We start from the raw sequence: 22,450 nt of genomic DNA, 5'->3' as shown, positions 1-22,450 counted from the left end.
TTTTTTACTTTTGTGTGATAATTATGACTTTGTATCTCAATTTCTACTTTGTGTCTCATATTTGTGACTACTTTGTGACTACATATCTCATAATTTTTATAATTTCATAATTTAAGTCATAATTATGAGAAAAAAGTTGAAATTATGACATAGAAAGCCAAAGTTTTATCATAATCATGACTTAGTATCTCATAATATTGACTTTTTGTAAATTTCGACTTTTCATATTTTTCAACTGTTAAATTATTACTATACTATTGTCCATTATAAACTTGAAAAGGTAATAATAACTGTTTTAGCTAGAATAATAAAAGTTCATCATTCGTTGTTAGTTCATGACACCTATCCAATGAATTCATGTTATGCAGTGTTCATTATTATAAAGTGTTACTCATATCTTTCAAGTACCTCTTTTGTTATATATCCATCTTTATTAATATCATACAGGTTAAATGCCCAGTTAAGCTTCTCCTGAACGGTGCCTCGTAAGAGAATGGAAAGACCCATCACAAAATCCTGTAATGCAATGAAAGACATTGAGAAATCAGTCAGAGCAAACAGAATATTGTTGGATAACAACATAAATCTGTCATTTACAGCTAGAGCATAAATGATGATTATTCTGCTAAACATTTCACATGATGATATGATACCTCAAGGTATTTTAATGGTTGTATTATGGATCTCACTAATCCAGTATACATGCAAAGTGCACACGTGAATGGAAATAAATGTCTTTAATAACCATTTTCCAAATGATAAGATGAATTCTTTCAGGCTGAACTTTTCACATGAGCACTCAAGGTTTTTAATTACCAAATATGACAAATAAGCCTTAGAAGGAGCTAAATGGTTACAGCCAAACTTTGTTATTAAAAACAAGACAGGATATTCTCATATAGTTTAATTACTGTATCGCTGGGGATACAAATGCTTGTTTATTGCCAAAGAATGAATTCCTTGTTGTGTGCAAATTGAAGGTTCAGTGGTGGTTAAAATGTCTCCTAATGTGTCTGTAAAACACAAATTGCACAATATGTTGTCAGTCAAGACATTTATTCAACGGAGGTCAAGGATTATAAGGCAAAATAAATTGGAAATGGGAGTATTTTATATGTTGTGTGTGGTAAATGTCTTTCATTCATTCATTCATTCAGTTTTTATAAAATCCCATTTGTGCCACAAAAGAAAAAAAAAACTTTGGTAAATCAAAATTATGACATTAGTATCTCATAAATTGACAGTATATCTCATAATTATGACTTAAAAATTCTGAAATAATGAGATAGTCAAAATGATGCAATAAAAAGTCAGTTTTATGTATTTGTAATTCAACTTTTGTGTAAAAATTATGATTTTTTTTTTAGTAAGTCATAATTCCTATGACATTTGACTAGTCTATTTTAAATGGTCCTACATTTATCTATGATGTAAATTATTTCAAATTTTATTTCAATCTATTTTATATGTTATTTCATTAGTCTTTCAGTTAAAACTGCATGCATTATACCTATAAAGAATCGGCACACGCACAAGCGTCCATGTCCAAATATCAAACTACAATTCAGTGTTAACATAATAATATTAGGTTCACTACAATGTCATGCATGTGCGAGAGAGTTCGTCTCCAGAATGCTCTGTTAGTGTTATTACTTACCTCAAAACTGACAGAGCCGTTGTGATCTGTGTCGAATGCATTGAACAGAAAATGTGCATACGTTGATGCATCTGAAAAATAAAATAGGAAACTGCTCAGCTTCAATCACAGCAATGTCATTACCTCATTTCATAGCTTATTCTGTTCAACAACAAAGGGGATGCATAAGCTTGCACAAGCTATGATCCATTATACTATAAATAATGCAAGCAATGTGTGTATGTGAATGGGCTGGAAATGAGCAGGGCCACGTGAGAGAGATTTGTCACAAACCCCGACAAATGATGTAGAGAAGCTCAAACCCATAATTATAAAACTACTCTTTTGACTTTGCTGTGGCACAAATCATGTGACTCAAAAGAGAACAGAATCACTACAACAGCCATTTCCACTGGGAGACCTCCATTCAGATTAGTGGTGTGTGTGTGTGTGTGTTGGTCTGCTGAAATTACGAGGAAAACTTTCCTCTGGGACTTTTTTAGTTCTATAAATTCATGTTCCATTTCTATTTGATGTTATACAGTTTCTGGGTTGAAGACACAAAATCATGCTTTGGTAAGTCATAGTTACGACATAAAGAGTCATAAATATGAGATAAAAAATGTATTAATAATTATGAGATAAAAAGTTTTTGTCATCATTTTGATTTATCTCCTAATTTTGACTTTCGGGTCACCATTATGACTTTTCAGTTCTTCGCAGTTCTTTTTTTTTTTTTTTCATAATTGAACCAGTATTTTAATTTTGACTTTTGTGTCGTCGTTATGGCTTTTTAGTTTTTTACAGTTTTCAATAATGGAAGCCCATTTCCACCACAAAAGAAAAATGTTTTGGTGAATCATAATTATGAAAGATAAAGTTATGAGATAGTAAAGCATAATTGTAAGATTTTATAGAAATTATAACATGAAAAATATAATTTTTGTCATAAATATCTGCAATTTTCAAATCATTTTTATCTCATCATGAATTATTATCTCACAATGTTGCCTTTTTATGTGATAGATTCAACTTTTTACGTTATGATTACGCAGGACTTTTTGTCTTATGTGGCAGAAAATTATACTATATTACTGAAAACACTTTTAGTAACCACAAGCAAGTTTTTCCAATAAGCCTGTTTTGCAAAAGAACAAAAACTGCAATAATGCAGTATGTTTTGTTAAATAACAATAATAATATAAGTATGTTTTGTCAGGTAACCTAAAATGGTAAGATTTAAATTAACTGGCTTATTCAAGTCTAAAATATTATTTAATAAGTCTAAATCAACCTGACTACAGCAGCTTAAACCAACAAAATATTACAAAGGGTCAGATCAGGTTGTATTAAAAAAATGCTATACAGTATAAATGTAATGGAGAATATATGGCTTTAAATACACTCACCTCCCTGTGGGAAGAACTGAGAGTAAATTTCCTTAAATGTGTCTTCGTTGACCACACCACTGGGGCATTCCTGAAAAACACAGATACAGACATTTCCATCGCAACATTATTGAGATGTTACTGAGGAGTGATTTCACCAAGAGAACCATTATGTGCAAGAACATCCAAATTGGAAATGGCACCATTGCTGAGCAATACACACATTATCCATTGTCCATTCTCATTCTAATGTGCATCATAAATGAAAATGTGAAGCAGCAGGCAAGCACATTGTGCTAGAAGTGCATTTGCTGCACTGAATATAATCTCATATGACTCTCCTTCATTTCAAATAAACGAGCTCAGAGAGATCGCAAGTGCTTGTCAGACTTTTACTTTATTTATTTTTTCCAGTGTTGTAAGATCACCATTCTTTACTCTAGTATCACTCATCACTAGGTCATGGTAGACCTCATATGTGACCCTGGACCACAAAACCAGTCATAAGGGTCAGTTTTTAGATTTTTAGATTTATGCATCAACTGAAAGCTGAATAAATAAGCTTTCCATTGATGTATGGTTTGTAGGATGTAGGACAATATTTGGCTGATATACAACTATTTGAAAATCTGGAATCTGAGGGTGCAAAAAAAATCAAAATATTGATAAAACTGCCTTTAAAGTTGTCCAAATGAAGTTCTTAGCAATGCATATTACTTATCAAAAATATGAAGTTTTTATATATTTACAAAAGGAAATTTACAAAATATCTTCATGGAACATGATCTTTACTTAATGTCCTAATGATTTTTGGCATAAAAGTAAAATCAATCATTTTGACCCATACAATGTATTTTTGGCTATTGCTACAAATATACCCCAGCGACTTAAGACTGGTTTTGTGGTCAAGGGTCACATATATGATGTTGTATCACTAATAAATAGAGATGAATGTGCACGCTTAATGCTTGAATTTACATTCGATTTTACGTGATGACTTGCACTAAAAATGACAGATCGACCTCCTCAAGATGACCAATAGTTTAAGCTGTCATGCTTGTCTGATGAAACGATCTCAGACGCTGTGCTTTAGTAAACACATTTACGAGCGGCTCTTCAGAAATGATCCTTTCAAGCCTGAGAATGAATTATGAGAGGACGACTGCTGTCTCACAACATCAGCAATGCAGTTTCTTTATTATTCTTGTTAAGAGAGTTGCAAGATGTCTGGTGAAGATAAATAAACTAGTGTATTTTTGAAATTGTAGCAGATATAACAGATGCACATTATTGCTTTTATTTAAATATCACTAAAGCAGTGCTAGTCTGACAGATACAGCGATTACAGACTGAACTTTATAAGGCAGTTCCAGCATTACTCATGTGCTCCCCTCAATATGATAAACCAGCTAAAATAAAGTGAAATCACATTTTTAACAATACATCTCCCTTGACGACAGACATAAAAGTAATAAAAGGAATTAATGTCGTTGTCTTGTGGAAGATGCCATCACTTTCTGATTTGAACTGTTAGATGTATTGTTTTAATTCACGTGTTTGTACCAAAAGAACTGAGAACTGTAATGGTCTTTAACTAGTTTATGCAAAGCACAATACTAGATTCTGGCGGCTGGTTAACATTCGGCTTTATAAGGAGAAACAGATAAATAGAGTAGCAGAAAAGCAGCTTTAATGTTTCATTTGAGGGCATATATTCATCCTGCCGGTTGCAATTTAAAGTGAGTAATAGAGGTGTCATTTTTGTCGACATAATCTGTGCTATTATATGATGAAGACCAAACTTCCCACACCCACAGCACAAAATAAAGTCCATTCTGATGTGTATGCCTTATTCTTAGCATCATCAGCTGTCTTTTATACCTGTAACTTGTGCATGATATCTTATTTAAAAACATACAAATATTTTGCGCTTCCATAGATCGTATAATGAAAGAAATCTGTCCATACTGCACTCCAGCAATGACAAACACATGACTCTGTATGTCACATGAAGGATCTTAACAGTGTCATTTGGACCCCAGGAACTGGATTAGATTACACAGTGGACCAGGACGTTTTTCAAGATGATTGCTGTTGCTTTATCATAAATGCTTTGGCAATTGCAGCAATCATGAAACATGCTTTTACAGTGTTGCTATTTCAAGCACGGTATAAGTGCGGATAATTGCTTAGACATCTTTAGTTTACATTCCCAAGAGAGATTTCAGTTATTTTATGTTCTGTGACCAAATAATCTAAATCATCTACTTTTGTGTGTGTATACTGGATAGATAGATAAGATATTTTTTATAAATATAAATTAGACAAATTCTACAGACATGTATAAAATCTACAGTATATTAGACTATATTTTAAGTTTTCTGAAGCCATATGGTAGCTTTATGTGAAGAAAAGACTGCAACTTAAGTCATTCACTGACGATTTGCAACTCATGAAGAACTTTTCATGATTTTTTTTTTTTTTTTTTTTCAAAGCTGTGCATGACCATGCATGAAATGCATTTTCACTATGAAAATTTCCATAACTCTTCCAAGATGTGATTAATTTCCCTGTCTTTTTCAGGCCTGGAAAGCCACATTTTGAAAATGGCCTGATATTTTCAAGTTTTTCACGACTGTGGAAATAATAAAAGACTGATCTTTAAACTAATCTGTTAAGAACTTTTTGGAAAACACATTGCATGTTTGGACCTGACGTAATGAAGCGTCCGTCTGCAGGGCAAAATAATTGACTTTTATAAAGTGGCCACATGTACATGTACATGGCAAAACTCTGAGCAATAAAACGACATGAAAATCAAATAATCACAAACCAGCCTCTGGCGTTCAGAGCCAGATATGAAACCTCATTACAGTATTCCCTTTGCTGTGTATTGAGCAACTAGAGGAGGAGGACTGGAGGACTGAGAGCTGCTGTGCTGAGCTGGGGAAACCGTGCGGTTTTTGATACAAGCACAGCACAGGAGGGATTTGCTCTTAGATCATGCTTTTACATTCTTCAATAAAAGACACCGTACAACTGCCTGTCACACTCTCAGAAAACAGTTTGAATCTGCCGGCCTGGTTAAAATGATTCAGTCACGCTTAAATGGATCTACTATACAGAAAACAGGGCATATGTCTTCGGTATACAGTTTAACACCCTCGTGAAAGCTTGACCTCGCTATGAACTTCCACTGTGCCTTTGTGCATTTCATTAAAGTACAGTGATGGAGCCTACACGATATGTGCTGAGCAATCTTAAAATAACCAGGTAAGTGTTTAGGACCTACAAAAACCTGACTTTATCATATCATGTTTTCCAACTAAAGTGTAACTCACTTGATGCCTCTTAACACATTCAGTTCATCCTCATCTTCCCTTGAGACTTACAGTACTTTTGGGACATAAACAGACTACAGAGAGCCAACTTCATTGTCCTGTTTCAATATTTTCAAAGAGATGGACTGAATCCCATAACAATACAATCACACAACACTCATTTTCATTTCTCTTTCTAAAAGAGATGATATGCACCATTTCACCATAAATGTGGTAACACTTTAGTTTAGGGACTAACTAGTTGCTTATTAGCATGCATATTACTGGCATACTAGTACATATTAATGTCTTATTCTGCATGACCATATTCTACATCCCTTAATCCTACTTAGTACCTAAACTTAACAACTAACTATTAATAAGCAGCAAATTAGGAGTTTATTGAGGCAAAAGTCATATAGCGGGGCCGGTTAGTGAAACAATCGTGCACTTTGTGGTACAAGCACAGAATTTGGCATGAATGTAGCTTAGGACCCCTTTTTTCAGAAAAGCACGTTAGCCACCTGAAAAAAATCAAGATGGCAGCCATTTTTCAAGATGGCCGACCTTGTTATTATTAAAATAAATATTTTCGCCCTAACAGTGGATTGACTATCCATTTATCATGTATATGGTCTTAAAACTAATTAGTTTGAACTTGACAAATACAAATAAACACACAACTGTAACAATATAATGTAAAAGATTACATTAGCAAACCTGCTTCTTGAAGAGTTTCAAAGGCGCTTAGTGCAATGGCAAGTATATCTGTGTCACATGCCTTAATTAGCACAGTTTTGTTGTTTTGCTCAATTGCATGTTTGGCATGGACAAATATTCTTGTGTCAGCCTCTTCATGATTGCACAGAGACAATCCCTCTACATTATAATCTGCCACATTACAAACAACCTGGTCACTTTTTGTGACAATGACAACCGTGTCAGGACATGACGTTACAATCTTTTCAGCAAGAAAGCCAAAAAGTTCAGATTTGTTGTTATTGTCCCTCAAAAAACTTTTCCAATTTGGTGGTAACTTCGTGTTATTGGCCACTCTGCACCTGCCACCTCTGCCTCGCTTAGATCTTGTTTCTGACTTCAGACTGGAATTCAAGTACACATCAAACACCATGTCTACTCTTTGGTACTGAGTTAAATATGCAGCAATCTTTGGAATGACATCCTTGGCTGCATATTCCTCAAAGGCTCTTGATCCTCGTGGGGTCAGGGAATTCACCATGGAAGAACCGTCAACAATTATGACATCACACTTGGGCACTTTGTCTGAAGTGGGAACGATTGTTTCCAGAGGATTGTTATTGTCTGCCATCTTCAACAACTGAACGGTTAAAGCTGAGGGTTTATCCTTTTACCACCAAACCATTACTAGTTTAATTAGCACATTCGTGTATGGGATTCAACTAGGTTCAAGCAGTGGAAGCTCTACACCTAGCCCGATCGTTCATTCAGTGCCATTTAATTCCCGTGCGATCTGTACACCATTCGGGTAACTAAAGCCCCATTACCCTTGGCTTGGCTCTCCCGCGCTGGCACATCCTGGCAATTCAGGTGAGGCTATCTAACTATACTACAACTAAGGTTAGTAAAAACTAACTAAGGTTAGTTGAAATATCTAAAGGGCTAATTAGATAGCATTTGGGACACTACACTATGTTACAACTACAGTTAATAATACTATGGTTAGAAACACTACATAGCCGACACTGAACCCCATGCTGAGTTTCACAGCAATGATGTCACCAGTGTGCCCTGATTGTGCATTGACATCGCTCTCATAAATAATTTGTGAGCAAATGAAGACATCTGCTAAACATATTAACAGATTTCAGTGAACAACACAAAAGTAAGATAAGTTACTAATGCTTAATAAGCTTTCTCAAACGCAATGAAAAGGAAATTGAACGTAATTTGAAATACTCATTAATATAGTTGAATAATACTGTAATATAAGTCATATTATATTGGATTGACTTCTCATGTTGAAATCTATATATTTGAATTGTTAATAGTTAGTGTTAATGGTGAATGGTTCAATGTGAATGCTGAAATCTAATTTTGAGTGTGTACGTGGTCGCCATCTTGAAAAATGGCCGCCGTCTTGATTTTTTCAGGTGGCTAATGTGCTTTTCTGAAAGAAGGGGTCCTAAGTAGAGCCCTGCACGGGACTGTTTTCTTCAACCCGCACCCGCCCGCTCCCGCTGAATTTCTGACCAGGACCGCCTGCTCCCGCAACCTGCGTGTTCCACTCTCGCCCGCGCCCGCAATGTTTGTGTCTACTCCCGCCCGTCCACTAACATCCAGTGTTACGAGTCCTGGGCCTGCTCTTCTGTCTGACTGCCACAAGAGGTCACCCTGCAATCATATTGACTTTCACACCACACATCACAATGGACTCCAATTCCCATCATCCATTACTGATCACAGCTGTCACCAATCACTCATTGCACTTATCACACGCACACCTGATCCTACGCACACACTGATCACTCTTTATAAGCCTTGGACTTTCTCTGTCTCACTGCCGAGTATTGTATGCATTATCGCTGCCCTACAGAGCCCTGTTAGTTTCTCTAGTCTTGCCTGTTTCGGATTGTGTTTTCCCCTGCCTGGACTCTTGCTTACGATTTGGATTACCTCTCTTGTCTGACCCCTTTTGATACTGTTTGCCGATCATCGACCCATGCTTGTCTTTGTTTACTCTCTGTCTCGCCCATGTTATAACTGTTGGCCACTGTTCAACCCTGCTTGTTATGACCACGTCTCTGCTCAATAAAACCTTGCACATGGATCCGCATGTCTCTCGTCTCGTCAGCCCCGTAACATCCAGAATAGCAGGATTTAAACATGATTGCGTTTAAATGAGAAGTAATGCTAAACCAAAGCACCACACCTGACAAAAACTTTGGTTTTTTTTTTTTATTAGCGTTATAAAACATTAACCATTAAAACAAATAGCAGCACCTCAGTTTTTAAAAGTAGCCTCCTGCTTGATACAGAAGCACCAAACGATTTACTAAACAAACAGTTTAAAGGTTATTTCAATAAATAAATAAAACCTCACGTTATGTCAATCACGTTTACACACTGCCTCCGAAACTTTCGTCCGTCATAAAAAAACATTCAGATCAGGTTTGAGTTTCTGCATTTTCGCATCCGTAGCATGCATTTTGATAGGAAAGGATGAGGAATACGAAAAATCAGAAAAACGCACACGAAAATTTCGGACTCAGTGTGCAATGACCTCAACTGTTAACAAACAGTTTAAGTAGGCTAAATAAGCCAAAGCAAAATATGAAATAACTTTAACTTAAGTAAATAAACACTTAGAAAATAGGTATGCCGCCTCAAGGCAGAGGTGCCAGATTTATGTCCTTGTGCACATTTATCGCAACTTACAAAGTTGAACTCTTTCCCATGTTTTTTCAATGACAATTGAGAATTGTTTCCAGATGTCTGACTTGCCTTGCTTTGCTTTTGTCAAGTAAACAGCTGCTTTAATTTTCTTCTCAACTTAATGTGTTGACTCCATTTCTATTACACACCAAATCCCACCGTTCCCTGCGGGTTTCCCAATGAATTTTCTGACAGCTCACTCCCGCCCGCAGCAAAAGTAAAACCGCCCGCTCCCGCGAGATTTGCATTGGGTCCCGCGGGAGCCCAAACCCAATGCAGCCCTCCTATAGTCCTAAGCTTCATTCATGCCAAATTTGGTGCTTGTACCACAAAGTGCACAATTTGTCTATTGATCTAATATTGATATTGATCTAACCGGCCCCGCTAATAGTTAAAAGTTAGTTAATAGTGCGAATGGGTCCCAAAACTTAAGTGTGAACTAAAAAAAAAAGTACCATTTAACAACATAATAGTTCTTTAATTTGAATGATTGTTAAATCCTGATGTGTAAAAACACACAAGTAATCCACACCACTCCAGTCCATCAATTAACCTCTTCTGAAGTAAGAAACAAATCCATCATTAAAACGTTTTAAACTTCAAACTGTTGCTTACAGTAAAAATAGTAGATGTAGAGATAATATTGCTTTCTCCAGTGAAAAAGTCTGTCTGAATCAGGAGAAAAATATACACAGATCAAGAACCATTTACAAACAAAACAGATCTAAACAAATACTGTATGTCAGTGGGTTTTGATGTAAGAGGACAAACAATATTATAGATAATGGACTCATATTTTGCCAATGGGTTTGTTTCTTACAAACATGCAGCTTTTCACTTTACAAGATGTTAATTGATGAACGAGTCATGTGGATTATTGTGATGTTTTTATCAGCTGTTTATTCTGACGGCACCCATTCACTGCAGAGGATCCACTGGTGAGTAAGTGATGCGATACTACATTTTCAATCAAGAAACAAACTCATCTACATCTTGGATGGCTTGATGGTGAGTCAATTTTCAGCAACTGTTCATTTTTTGGGTGAACTATTCCTTTAAGATAGCATTTCCAAAGACTCGTTGTACACTGTCATGATATGCATGTTTAAATGGCGATTCACCCGCTATTCTGCATCCTGAATTTTTATAAATAACAACAAAAACAGTCTGAAATGTGTCCTCTGCACCACCAATTACCTTGGGCTCTGCTACATGAAAGAAGCCCTACAGTAAGTTGTTTTGTCTAATCCAGCACTTCACATCTTTGACATACAAAGGCTGTGTCTAAGAAAGTTCTGTGTTGTTACAGTGAGCACTGGTTAATTAAAAGGAATTGTTTCGTGTTGCTGTCATCCACTGTCTCTTGTGCAGGCAGCGTGAGAGAGACCCCGTGTAATTACCTTTTAAGAGACACACTGCTCTCATCAGAAACCATCACTGCCAAAGTCTCCTCAACATTATCAAAACTCCAGGAGCAATGCAGGGTTCATTAACAGTGTTAAGATACAGACTGTAATTAAATTTGTTTTAGCTTACTGAAGCATGCTCATTCACTGACGGCACACAGAGGATCAAGGACAGAATATCTGGCATATTTTGGTTTTATTTTACCACCATGGTCATGAGTCATGAGATAATACAACCAAAATAACACAAAGGAAAAGTCTGAACGATTCTGAAATACTCTGTTAGTAGATTCAGTTAATTTTTCTTTTTCAGCTAATTTGCAGATAATCAAGTTTAATTTAGGCCCGGATCATTTGTGGAGTGTAATTAACCTAGTAAGAAGAAAAATATGACCACCATCTCTCATAAAATGAAATCTTCTCATCTGTAAAATCCACTATGAACAGATTACTGTGCATGACTTCCACTGATCTACAAGGTCGATTTCTCTCATACAAACATCTTCAAACTTCTCTCAGCGCTATTTGGTTTGAATTTGAGTCTGACCACTGAACAATGCATTTTGTTTTTATTTATTCCTTTGTCATTTTTTGAGGTAAAAAAAAGGATCATTTAAAAACTTAATAGTTTATTTACCTGAATGCCTTCTCAAATCCTGATCAGTAAAAAATAAATAAAAGGGAAAGTTCACACAAAAACTAAAATTCTGTCATCATTTTCTCATCCTCAAGTTGTTTCAAACCTGTAAGAGTCTCTTTCATCTGTTGAACACAAAAGAAGACATTTTGAAGAATGTTGGTAAGCAAACAGTTGCTGGTAGCCACTGACTTCCATGGTATTTTTCCATATTATGTAATTACTTTATTTACATACATTTATTTGATCACTGATACAGTAAAAACAGTAATATTGTAAAATATTACTACAATTTAAAATAACTCATAACTCAATTAATTTATTCTTGTGGTGGAAAAGATAAATTTTCAGCAGTCATTACTTACATACTTCAGAAATCATTCTATGATGATTTGCTGCTTAATATTTTTATTGAAATGGTGATACATTTTTCAGGATTCTGTGATGAATAAAGTTGAAAAGAACTGCATTTATTTGAAATAATTTTTTTTTTAACATTTTAAATGTCTTTAATACTACTTTTTTAAATCAATTTAATGCATCCTTGTTGAATATAAGTATTAATTTCTTCTAAAAAGAGCCTACTGACTACAACATTTTGAATCATTATAAATTAGTGCTGTCAAACAATTAATCGCATCCAAAATAAAAGTTTTTGTTTACATAATATTATTATGTATATATAAATACACACACATGCATGTATATATTTCAGGAAAATATTATGTTTATATATTAAATATATTTATTTATAATATAAATTATATGAATATAAATATAGACATGTAAATATTTTCAAAATATATACTGTATGTGTGTGTATTTATATATACATAATAAATATACACAGAACACACACATATATTATGCAAACAAAAACGTTTATTTTGTATGCAATTAATCGCGATTAATTGTTTGACAGCACTAGTACAAATGCATGATTTCTGCCTCTCGTGTTCTTTTTTTTATTTTAATTTTTTTACATAATTAGCAAAGATACAACGATCTAGAATTTATAGGTACAAGTTTAACAGTAACTATGCGGGGTTTAGTCAAGTCAGTGTTTAATATTTGTCTGTCTGGTAAAACAAAAGCAATGGTGAGAACTGAGGAGTAATAAAAGCAGCACTGTCTGTCTGTCTATTTTCCAACAAATGAACAAACAAAAGTAATATAGACTCTTTTGTCTCTGACTAACACTGGTGTCCTTTGAAATACAGAAAAATATGTTAATGGAAGAGAAAATCCTTTCTAATGGCAAGTATTTGACTATGACATTTCAATGTTATCATGGATACAAGTGGCTGTAAACCAGTGTGGGCCAACAAAACAATGTATCCACATGAGAATAACAAGTTGTGGTGAGCCAGGCCTTTCCCACATGACATACCTTGCAATAGCGTGTTGCACGTGCAAGTCTGTGAAATTCACAAGACCGTAGGCTGGCCAGTTCATTTGAGGTTTCAGACGACAGCACACATGCCCTCGATGTGCCCTTTTGCTCAGCCCTACAACTAAATCATCAAAGTGTGCAGTCACAGGAGGAACGTGAGGGCTTAGGGCGGCATTTGGGACAGGACCCTTGACAATGATTTACTAATTAAATCTCTTTTGAAGGATTTTAGAACTTGATAGTCCAAAAAAAATCCAAGAAGCAAAAGAATCAGAAATGGCAGGTGATATTAAATGTGAAACAATAAAAAGAAAACAGATTTAACATTTACAGTATCTGGGACACTTCATGAGAAAATGAATAAGACAGTATTGAGGGTGCCAGAAAACCTCAGCGCAGTCATCACTTGCCAGCGATGTGTGTTTGTGTGGTCTGAAGGAAGGATTACCTCCTTCTGATATCTCCCCTTGAGAGTCTGATAATAAAGGACCATTGTGCCACTCTCACGCTTTGTCACCTGACAATTTGGGTCGAGTTAATTCGGTGTTGTCTCATTACATTGTGCACCAGAGGTGTGAAAGGACATTTATGCCTCAGGGAAACTCTAGAGACCTTTCCTGACCTGATTATTGTAGGAAGCGTGATAGTTTTTCTGCAAAGTTTGGATATGTTCCACATCAAACCAACGCTCAAAAGGAATAAAAAAAAAAATCAACAACTTTATACCGAATGCAATCGGATTCAAAATGAAAATAAATCAAACTTTTTGAAGTCAGAAGCATTAACTCACATTCTTAAAGCCCCGATAGAGGATTTGAAGCTCTTTGCGTGAGAAACGCGTTTGAGCCTCCAGCTGCTCCAAAGCTTCTGGTCGATGCCGTACAGCAGACAGCTCCAGCTCATCCTCAACACTATCTGTAGAGAAACACACAACATCAGGGTTACGATCCAGCTGCTCACACTCAGAACAACAGCGTTAATATAAAATTCTGTTAGTAGTGGACCAAATAATGACAAAACATGCAAACACTGAGATCTTTGTATTCAACAGGGAATATTAGATGTACAGATATATGAGATATAAAACTTTTTTTAAATTCATAAGTACATAAAAACACAATTTTGACAGAAATTAAACAGTTACATCAATACACCACTAGATGGCCACAAATCACTGAAACATTCACTTCATCCAGTTTGTTCAAAAGCACTGATTCATTCATGAGCAAAAACAAGTGAATGTCTTCGAGAAAGTCATTGAATCATTCACTCAACCGATTATATTCTCTGAGTACATACTTGTTTTAAATAAGTACTTTGTGACTGTTAAAATGTATGTAGTACATAATATGAATTTGTGTAGTATGAATGTAATCTGGATGTACAACTTTCTTCATATTCGTCCTCTCCCATCGACCCATGGCCTCACATCTTCGAAATCTCAGTAGAAACAATAGATCATCTGGGTACTTTTGGGCTGCAGTTTTATGAAAACTGTAAATTTTTCAAATACAGTTTTTGTGTACTAAATTACAGGGAAGTATGCATATTCAGATGCAGCCTGTCTTTATAAGTGTCACCGAATCAGTCACCAATCATTCACTCAACCACTTTGTTCAACAAACACTGATTCATTCATGAACAAAACAAGTGAACGCCTGTATGAGTGAGTCATTGAATCAAAAACACTGATTCATTCATGAACAAAACAAGTGACTGCATGTATGGGTGAGTCATTGAATCAAAAACACTGATTCATTCATGAACAAAACAAGTGAACGCCTGTATGAGTGAGTCATTGAATCAAAAACACTGATTCATTCATGAACAAAACAAGTGACTGCATGTATGGGTGAGTCATTGAATCAAAAACACTGATTCATTCATGAACAAAACAAGTGAACGCCTGTATGGGTGAGTCATTGAATCAAAAACACTGATTCATTCATGAACAAAACAAGTGACTGCATGTATGGGTGAGTCATTGAATCAAAAACACTGATTCATTCATGAACAAAACAAGTGACTGCATGTATGGGTGAGTCATTGAATCAAAAACACTGATTCATTCATGAACAAAACAAGTGACTGCATGTATGGGTGAGTCATTGAATCAAAAACACTGATTCATTCATGAACAAAACAAGTGACTGCATGTATGGGTGAGTCATTGAACCATTCACTCAACTGATTTGTTCAAAAGCATTGATTAATTCATGAACAAAGCACCACTAATGCTCAGAGATGCACAACAATTCATTATGCTTCGACTTTGTTTGAAACTATTTTCCTTGGAAAAGCAAAAACACAAAGTGGCTGGCAATTTATTGTGTCTGAAATGCAAGTTACTCAATATTAACTTAATGTTTATTGAACTGTTGTATAAAAGCAGCATCAAACAGTGAATATAGCAAATATGTACTATTCTGTCAGACTGATGAGGTTCTAGAACAAATATGTTCTACGGCTTTCCATCTGTACATAGGATCTTAATAGGCCTTGGTGTATCATCCTCATTAGCCTTAAATCTAAATAAGTTTTCAGCTTATATTTGAACCCTGATAAAACTGTATTTCTGGAAAACTGTGTTTCTCTATATTAACTAAGATCATCTAGCATTCAATATGACCTGTGTCTGACATTTACACATTATTTACACCCCTAAAGACTAAATAATCTTTAAAAATAATAAGTGAGGAGCAGAAGCCAATAAAACAATGAAATGTAGAGTGAGTCTCTTAACATTAATCAATGGGAGGTGACGGGTGCTACTGGGAGGCACAGTGATTACTGTGACACCTGAAGCGTGGAAGACTAATGGCTGACATATGACCCTCTGATCCACAGAAGACAACTCGTCAAACGATTGGCAAACAGAACTGACACATATGAACATTGTGTTCTCGTCTCATCCTTCTTGGAGTATAGCGATCACCTGCAGTTAGAGTAATTGTAGTATCATTACCACTTCGTGCAAACAGCCCTGTTTCATAACACAATGCATAAGGATTTAAACAGAAGCATTCTTTGGCATCCAAAGATGTTCATTAAAAACACAAAATAGAGCATTTTAACAATCAGCAATAATGATGACAGTTAATCATTTGCTAGCCCACTTCCAAAATTCCAATACAATTGGTATTTAGGATTTCCTGCAGTGTTGTTCCCAGAATATAAAAATGGTCAGTACTGTACAGTATGCTGTGATTTGTTTTTCTTCAAAGTTGGCTTTTCAAGAACATAACCTTGCAAAGAATAGAGCAGGAGGTATTCAGACGACAAATCATAATACTCAGCAGCTGAAAGACGTGAGTAGATGTCTTTGGCTTACATAAGAATATGAAAAGAGTGAGAGAAAAAGAAATACAGAGGTCAAATATGAAATAGTTAAAGAAAAAGAAATTAAAGGATTGACACTATACTTGTGAAAAAGAAGTACACTTTAGCATACTTTTAAAAAGAGTACTTATTATGGAAATAAAAGACTTTAAAGTGCGAACTAAATGTAATGCTGAATGCAAAGAAAATACTTAAGCGTGTTGAACTTAAGAGTGCTTTTTGACCCACTTAAGTAAGACTTAAGTGCATCTTTATTTGTAATTTCATAATTACTTCTATTGTCTTTGAAATATGGTTAACGTGTACTGCTGAATGCACTGACAAGCATTTATAATAACCTAAAAAATACTTTAATGTCATTTCTACAGAAGCTTGTATGTCATGCATTTAAATATATGTGACCCTGGACCCACAAAACCAGTCTTAAGTGTTAATTTTTTTCGAAATTGAGATTTATACATCATCTGAAAGCTGAATAAATAAGATTTCCATTTATGTATGGTTTGTTAGGATTGGACAATATTTGACCAATACAACTATTAGAAAATCTGGAATCTGAGGGTGCAAAAAAATCAAAATATTGAGAAAATCACCTTTAAATTTGTCCAAATGAAGTTCTTAGCAATGCATATTACAAATCAAAAATTAAGTTTTGATATATTTACGGTAAGATATTTACAAAATATCTTTATGGAACATGATCTTTACTTAATATCCTAATGATTTTTGGCATAAAAGAAAAATGGATAATTTTGACCCATACAATGTATTTTTGGCTATTGCTACAAATATACCCCAGCGACTTAAGACTGGTTTTGTGGTCCAGTGTCACATATTTGCAATTACACATTTGTAAGGATGAAGCTGAAATTTAGTACATTTAAAATGCATTAACTTTAAACGCAATATTGGAGAACACAAAATGTACTTTAAAGTAAAACTTTTCATTTGACATTACAACAATGTGCAGTGTTTATAAGTGTTCTTAAAGGGACAGTTCACCCAAAAATGAACATTGTGACATCATTTTATTTACCCTCAAGTTGCCAAACAATTTACGGTAGCCATTGACCTCCATAGTACCACCAACTCTAACCAGCATTCTTCAAAATATCTTATTTTGTGTTCAACAGAAAAAAGACTCATACAGGTTGGGAACAAGTGGAGGTGAGTAAATGAGTGAACTGTATCTTTAAGTACACTTAAGTAGTCTTTTATTATATTATTAATATTATATAACCTGCAAGTACAGTTTTTAAAAATTGAAGTACACCACAAGTGCACTCAATACAATTAGGCGCACTTCTTTTTCACATACTCTAATAGCAAAAGAGCTCTCTGAGTAAAGGTGCTGGAGGTTTGTGTTGAAAGAAGACTTGCTTTGGGTCGTGGTGGATGGTGCTTTGGTAGAAGAGCATAGGAACAGCTTCTTGAGCCGTGCCGTAACTCCACGCCTGCTGCCGTTCTGAAGGCAAGCGCTACCTAGAAGACACAGCGTGAGTGTCACCACAGCAACCAGGGTCGAGCGGCGCATGCTGACATGAGTTCATGAAGCAAAGGAGGCATGGATGTGGAGTTTCGTGCAGATCCAGGATCAGTTTTAGTTGTGTCTGTGAAGTCTGTTAGAATGACTTGATGACTTGTTCTGTTTTTTTTTTTTTTGTGCTGAGCAAAGGATATTTTCTAACCCCCCAAACCTCTACCTAACCATGACATAAATCTTTCTACGTGTTTAGATTTTCATAAAGACTTGATTTACTTGGTTTATTAAGTCAGTTCCCTCATGAGTAAACTTTGCTGATTCTTACAACACAGGTGATTTTAGGTTTTAGTGTTGTTGTGGGGACGTTTAATCCCTGCAGTGAAAGCAAAACGTGTCCCATCTCCACAATCAACCGGTTCACTGACCTTAAATATGTTTATTAATAAAATCACTTATCTATGAAACTTCAACCTTTAGAACATTTTTATTACTGTTTTTAATGTTAAATACACGTGAAGAATGAATCTTTTTTTGAAGAGTAGGGTTTTTTTTTTTTCAAATTTCACATTAATTTATTTATGCAATATAATTTCATAACATTTTAACATTACAGCTTTATTCTCAACATATTATCACTCGAATCTTGTATTGCTATGACTTCATTCTTGTGCATTCTTTTGACCTTGTTCTCAAAATCCTTCAACTTTATTCTTAAAATACTATGACTTGAATCATCACGATGAAATATTTATTTTTTTCATTCTCAAAATATTACAACTTTTTTCCCAAAATATTACAACTTTATTCTCAAAATATTACGACTTTAATCTAATAATGCTATGACTTTATTCTCATAATTTTTTACTTTATTTTTAAAATACGATGACTTTAATTTCATAATCGTGGCACTAAAATGCTATTGTATGTTTCTGCCACGGAATAAAAAAAACTTATTAAAAAAGGTAACTGTGACTTTTTATCTTGCGATTCTGGCTTTTTTCTCACAGTTGCGAGTTTATATATCGCAATTCTGACATTTTTTCTCAGAATTAATAATTGGGAATTGGAGAAGAAAAAAGACAGTTAAAATTCTGACATTTTCTTCAAATTATTATTACTACTTACAATTGTTAGAAAGTCAGAATTGTAATATAAACGTGCAATTCTAGACAAAAAGGCAAAATTGCGAGTTTATATCTTGCTATTCTGACTTAGTAACACACTTGCGAGTTTATATCACACAATTCTGATTTTATAACTTGCAGCTGCAGAAATGCGAAGTGAAAACATGCAATTGGAAGAAAAAAGTCAAAATTCTCAGATAAAAAGTCGCAATTACCTTTTATTTATTTAAATTCAGTACAATAACGATTAACAAAACAGCAATTCAAATAGTATCTCAAGGTCTAATAACCAATTAGAAACTATCTGTATTCTTACATGGCTTATTGTTGCACTACCGATAATGAGTGTGGCCTTCGCTTCAACACACGTACGCTTATGTAGCAAGATTGAATTTCCTGTGGGGAGCTGCTGAGGTGATCTTGAGGGCCACAGATGAGGTCAATACAGCCGCATCTTCATTCAGCATCATGAAGGCTAAACACTTAATCTGTTATTCTTACAGTGTTTGTAATAGTAAACAAGATCTGGGTAGTAAACATAGCAAATATGAAATAAAGTCAAACCACATGGTTACCTTGTTCTTTCAGTCTTTTATTATATTTGCACTTGTTGAAATGCATGAATCCATTTCGTTCCATCTATTTAACAAATGCAAATAAGTATTTTGATAGTTCTGAATATTTTCATGGTCTTGCAGTACTAATCAAAAGTTTGGACTAAAAAGCTTGACTTTTTTTTTTCTTTTAAAAGTCTTTTGATCTAAATATTTATGCTTAAATGCTTAAAAATTATTTTGTAGATAAAGTTTTGTACTAATTGGTTGAAAAAAAAAATTAAATAAATAAAAAGTTTGACAAAGCAATTTTGACAATTTTTTTGTTTTAAATATTTTGATCTAAATGTTTATGCTTAAATATTTAAAATAATTTTGCAAACAATGTTTTGTAGCTTTGTATTAATTGTTTAAAAAAAAAAAACATAATATATATATATATATATATATATATATATTTATATTTATTTTCTATTTTTTAATTAATTAATTTATTTATTTATTTTAAGTTTGGACAAAAAAGTTTTTTTTGTTACTGATTTAAAAAAATATCTAAAAGTTACTTAATACTTAAATGCTTGAAAATAGTTTTGTAAACAATTTTTTGTAGCTCTGTATTTATTTCTTAAAAACTAATAAAAAATGTAAATAATTTTACATTTGTTGAAATGTAAAGATAATGAAGGAAAAGCAGACAAAAGTTTTCCAAAACACACAAACTGCTTCAATGTGATTTAAAATGCAAGGTTTATAAAAACCCTGAGTAGCAAAGCTGGAATCTCTAGACAAATTGTGCCAGTTTTCATGAAGATGAAATATAAGATGGCTTTGATTTGTTTTAACGGTTTTTTTTGGTCCATTCTTTTGACTGGTGGAGTATCTCAAACTACTTTTGGTGACTATTATCGGAGCTGACTTATGAAACAACAGAAGTTATTCCAAAGAAAGACCTTGATACTCAGCAAGAGAAGAAGTGATGAGATGGCAGATGGGATGAGATGCTTGACAAGTAATTGAGATCATTTGTTTGGGTGGTAACAGCAGTAAGTCATGGTACTTTAACTAAAGAGTTCAGTCTAAATTAAAGACCCACCCAAAAAACCTTAAGCAGCTATTTTAAACGATACCATGCTGCACGGTGATCCTACTATGAGATATACAGTACATACAGTGCTGTTGTCCTGATGCATGAACATATAGAATTCAGCATGCACATAATAAATGAAATGATGTCTCAGGTCTCATTCATAACGTCCTGGGATTTCTTTCTTGACTCTTGATATGATATAAGCATTGGTTCAGATGAGTTAAAGGTGGAACTATTAAACATGCCATGCAGGGAAAATGACCAAATTGCACCGGAGGCGTCCCCTAAGTTTAGTTGGCTAACATAAATTCAAGTATAACATGACAAAGTATTCATCTTTAAATGAATGTTAAAAGTGAGATTATTAATACACAAGGATGCTTCATGCCTGATATCATTCCATCAATGCAAGAACAAGGCGAGTCGGTCATGATGCATTTTGCCATTCTCAGGAAAATTCTTGCTGAGATCATGAAAACTCTGATATGCGCAGCGGGTGACAGTGGGCTCGTATATCTATCTAACGTGAGATTTATATCTATCCCATAACATGCCTTCAAGTCATTTCACATATAAATCCCGAAGAGTCTCTGGAGTGCAACAAAGGTTTCAGCACATGATTAACACAGAAAACACAGTATGAGCCTTATGAACCAATGCAACATGTCTGTGAGGGTCATTCCTATAACTCTGCGCCTCTTAGATCCTCAGTTGTGGCATTTATAAACATTAAAGTTAAACTGATTACAATTTTGATTGTATGCAGTTAAAAAGAATATACAATAACAGTCAAATCTTTGGAATAATTCAGATTTCTTAATGTTTTTGAAAGAAGTCTCTTATGCCCACAAAGGCTGCATTTATTTGGAGTAAAAACAGTAATATTGTGAAAGTAAAAATATTGTTTAAAACAATTGTTTTCTGTTTAAATATATTTTAACGTTTTATTTATTCTTGTGAAGCAAAGCTGAATTTTCAGCATCATTACATTAGTCTTTAGAGTGGCATTATCCTTAAGAAATCATTCTAATATGCTGATTTGCTGCTCAATTATTATAACATTTCTTAGTGTTATCATTGTTAAAATCATTTTTGCTGCTTATATATATATTTTCTAAAAATCTTACTTACCTCAAACTTTTGAGTGGTAGTGTATTTCGGTTTCACCAAAGTATTAAGCAGCATAACATGGTTTTAACATTGATAATATTTAGAAATATTTATTGTGCGGCAAATCAGCAGATTAGAATGATTTCTGAAGGATCATGTGACACTGAAGACTGGAGTAATGATACTGAAAATTCAGCTTTGATCAAAGGAATAAATTATATCTTACAATAAATTACAACAGAAAACAATTATTTTAAAATGTAATAACATTTCACAACATTACTGTTTTTTTTATTGTACAATTTCCAACTTTTGGGGATATTTGATTGTCCCAAACTTTTAACTGGTAGTTTATGTGAAACATCAAAGAGTACTGGATTTTCAACTGAATTATTAATAGATAAAATGGTCAAGGAAGAATAAAAATTGAGACTAATATCCAATTTTAGCACAAATCTGTAAAGCACGGGACATATGTGACCCTGGACCACAAAACCAGTGTTAAGTGTCAATTTTTCGAAATTGAGATTTATACATCTTCTGAAAGCTGAATAAATAA

General features: G+C 34.2%; 1 protein-coding gene across 6 annotated transcripts in view; it reads right to left on the bottom strand.

Moving 5' to 3' along the window:
• Positions 1-22,450, bottom strand: part of kcnip4a (potassium voltage-gated channel interacting protein 4a) — a 215,073-nt gene that overhangs the window by 4,759 nt on the left and 187,864 nt on the right. For all 6 annotated transcript variants that reach the window (XM_058781421.1, XM_058781419.1, XM_058781418.1 and 3 more), the window contains exons 2-5: positions 13,985-14,109; positions 3,046-3,115; positions 1,658-1,728; positions 409-516 (exon numbers count right to left, since the gene is read on the bottom strand). In XM_058781421.1, coding sequence (XP_058637404.1) covers positions 409-516; positions 1,658-1,728; positions 3,046-3,115; positions 13,985-14,109 — 374 coding nt within the window. The remainder of the gene's footprint in view (positions 1-408; positions 517-1,657; positions 1,729-3,045; positions 3,116-13,984; positions 14,110-22,450) is intronic.

This window comes from Onychostoma macrolepis, chromosome 07 (assembly GCF_012432095.1).
Source record: "Onychostoma macrolepis isolate SWU-2019 chromosome 07, ASM1243209v1, whole genome shotgun sequence".
NCBI lineage: Eukaryota > Metazoa > Chordata > Actinopteri > Cypriniformes > Cyprinidae > Onychostoma > Onychostoma macrolepis.
This window is presented reverse-complemented; position numbering and strand designations above follow the sequence as displayed.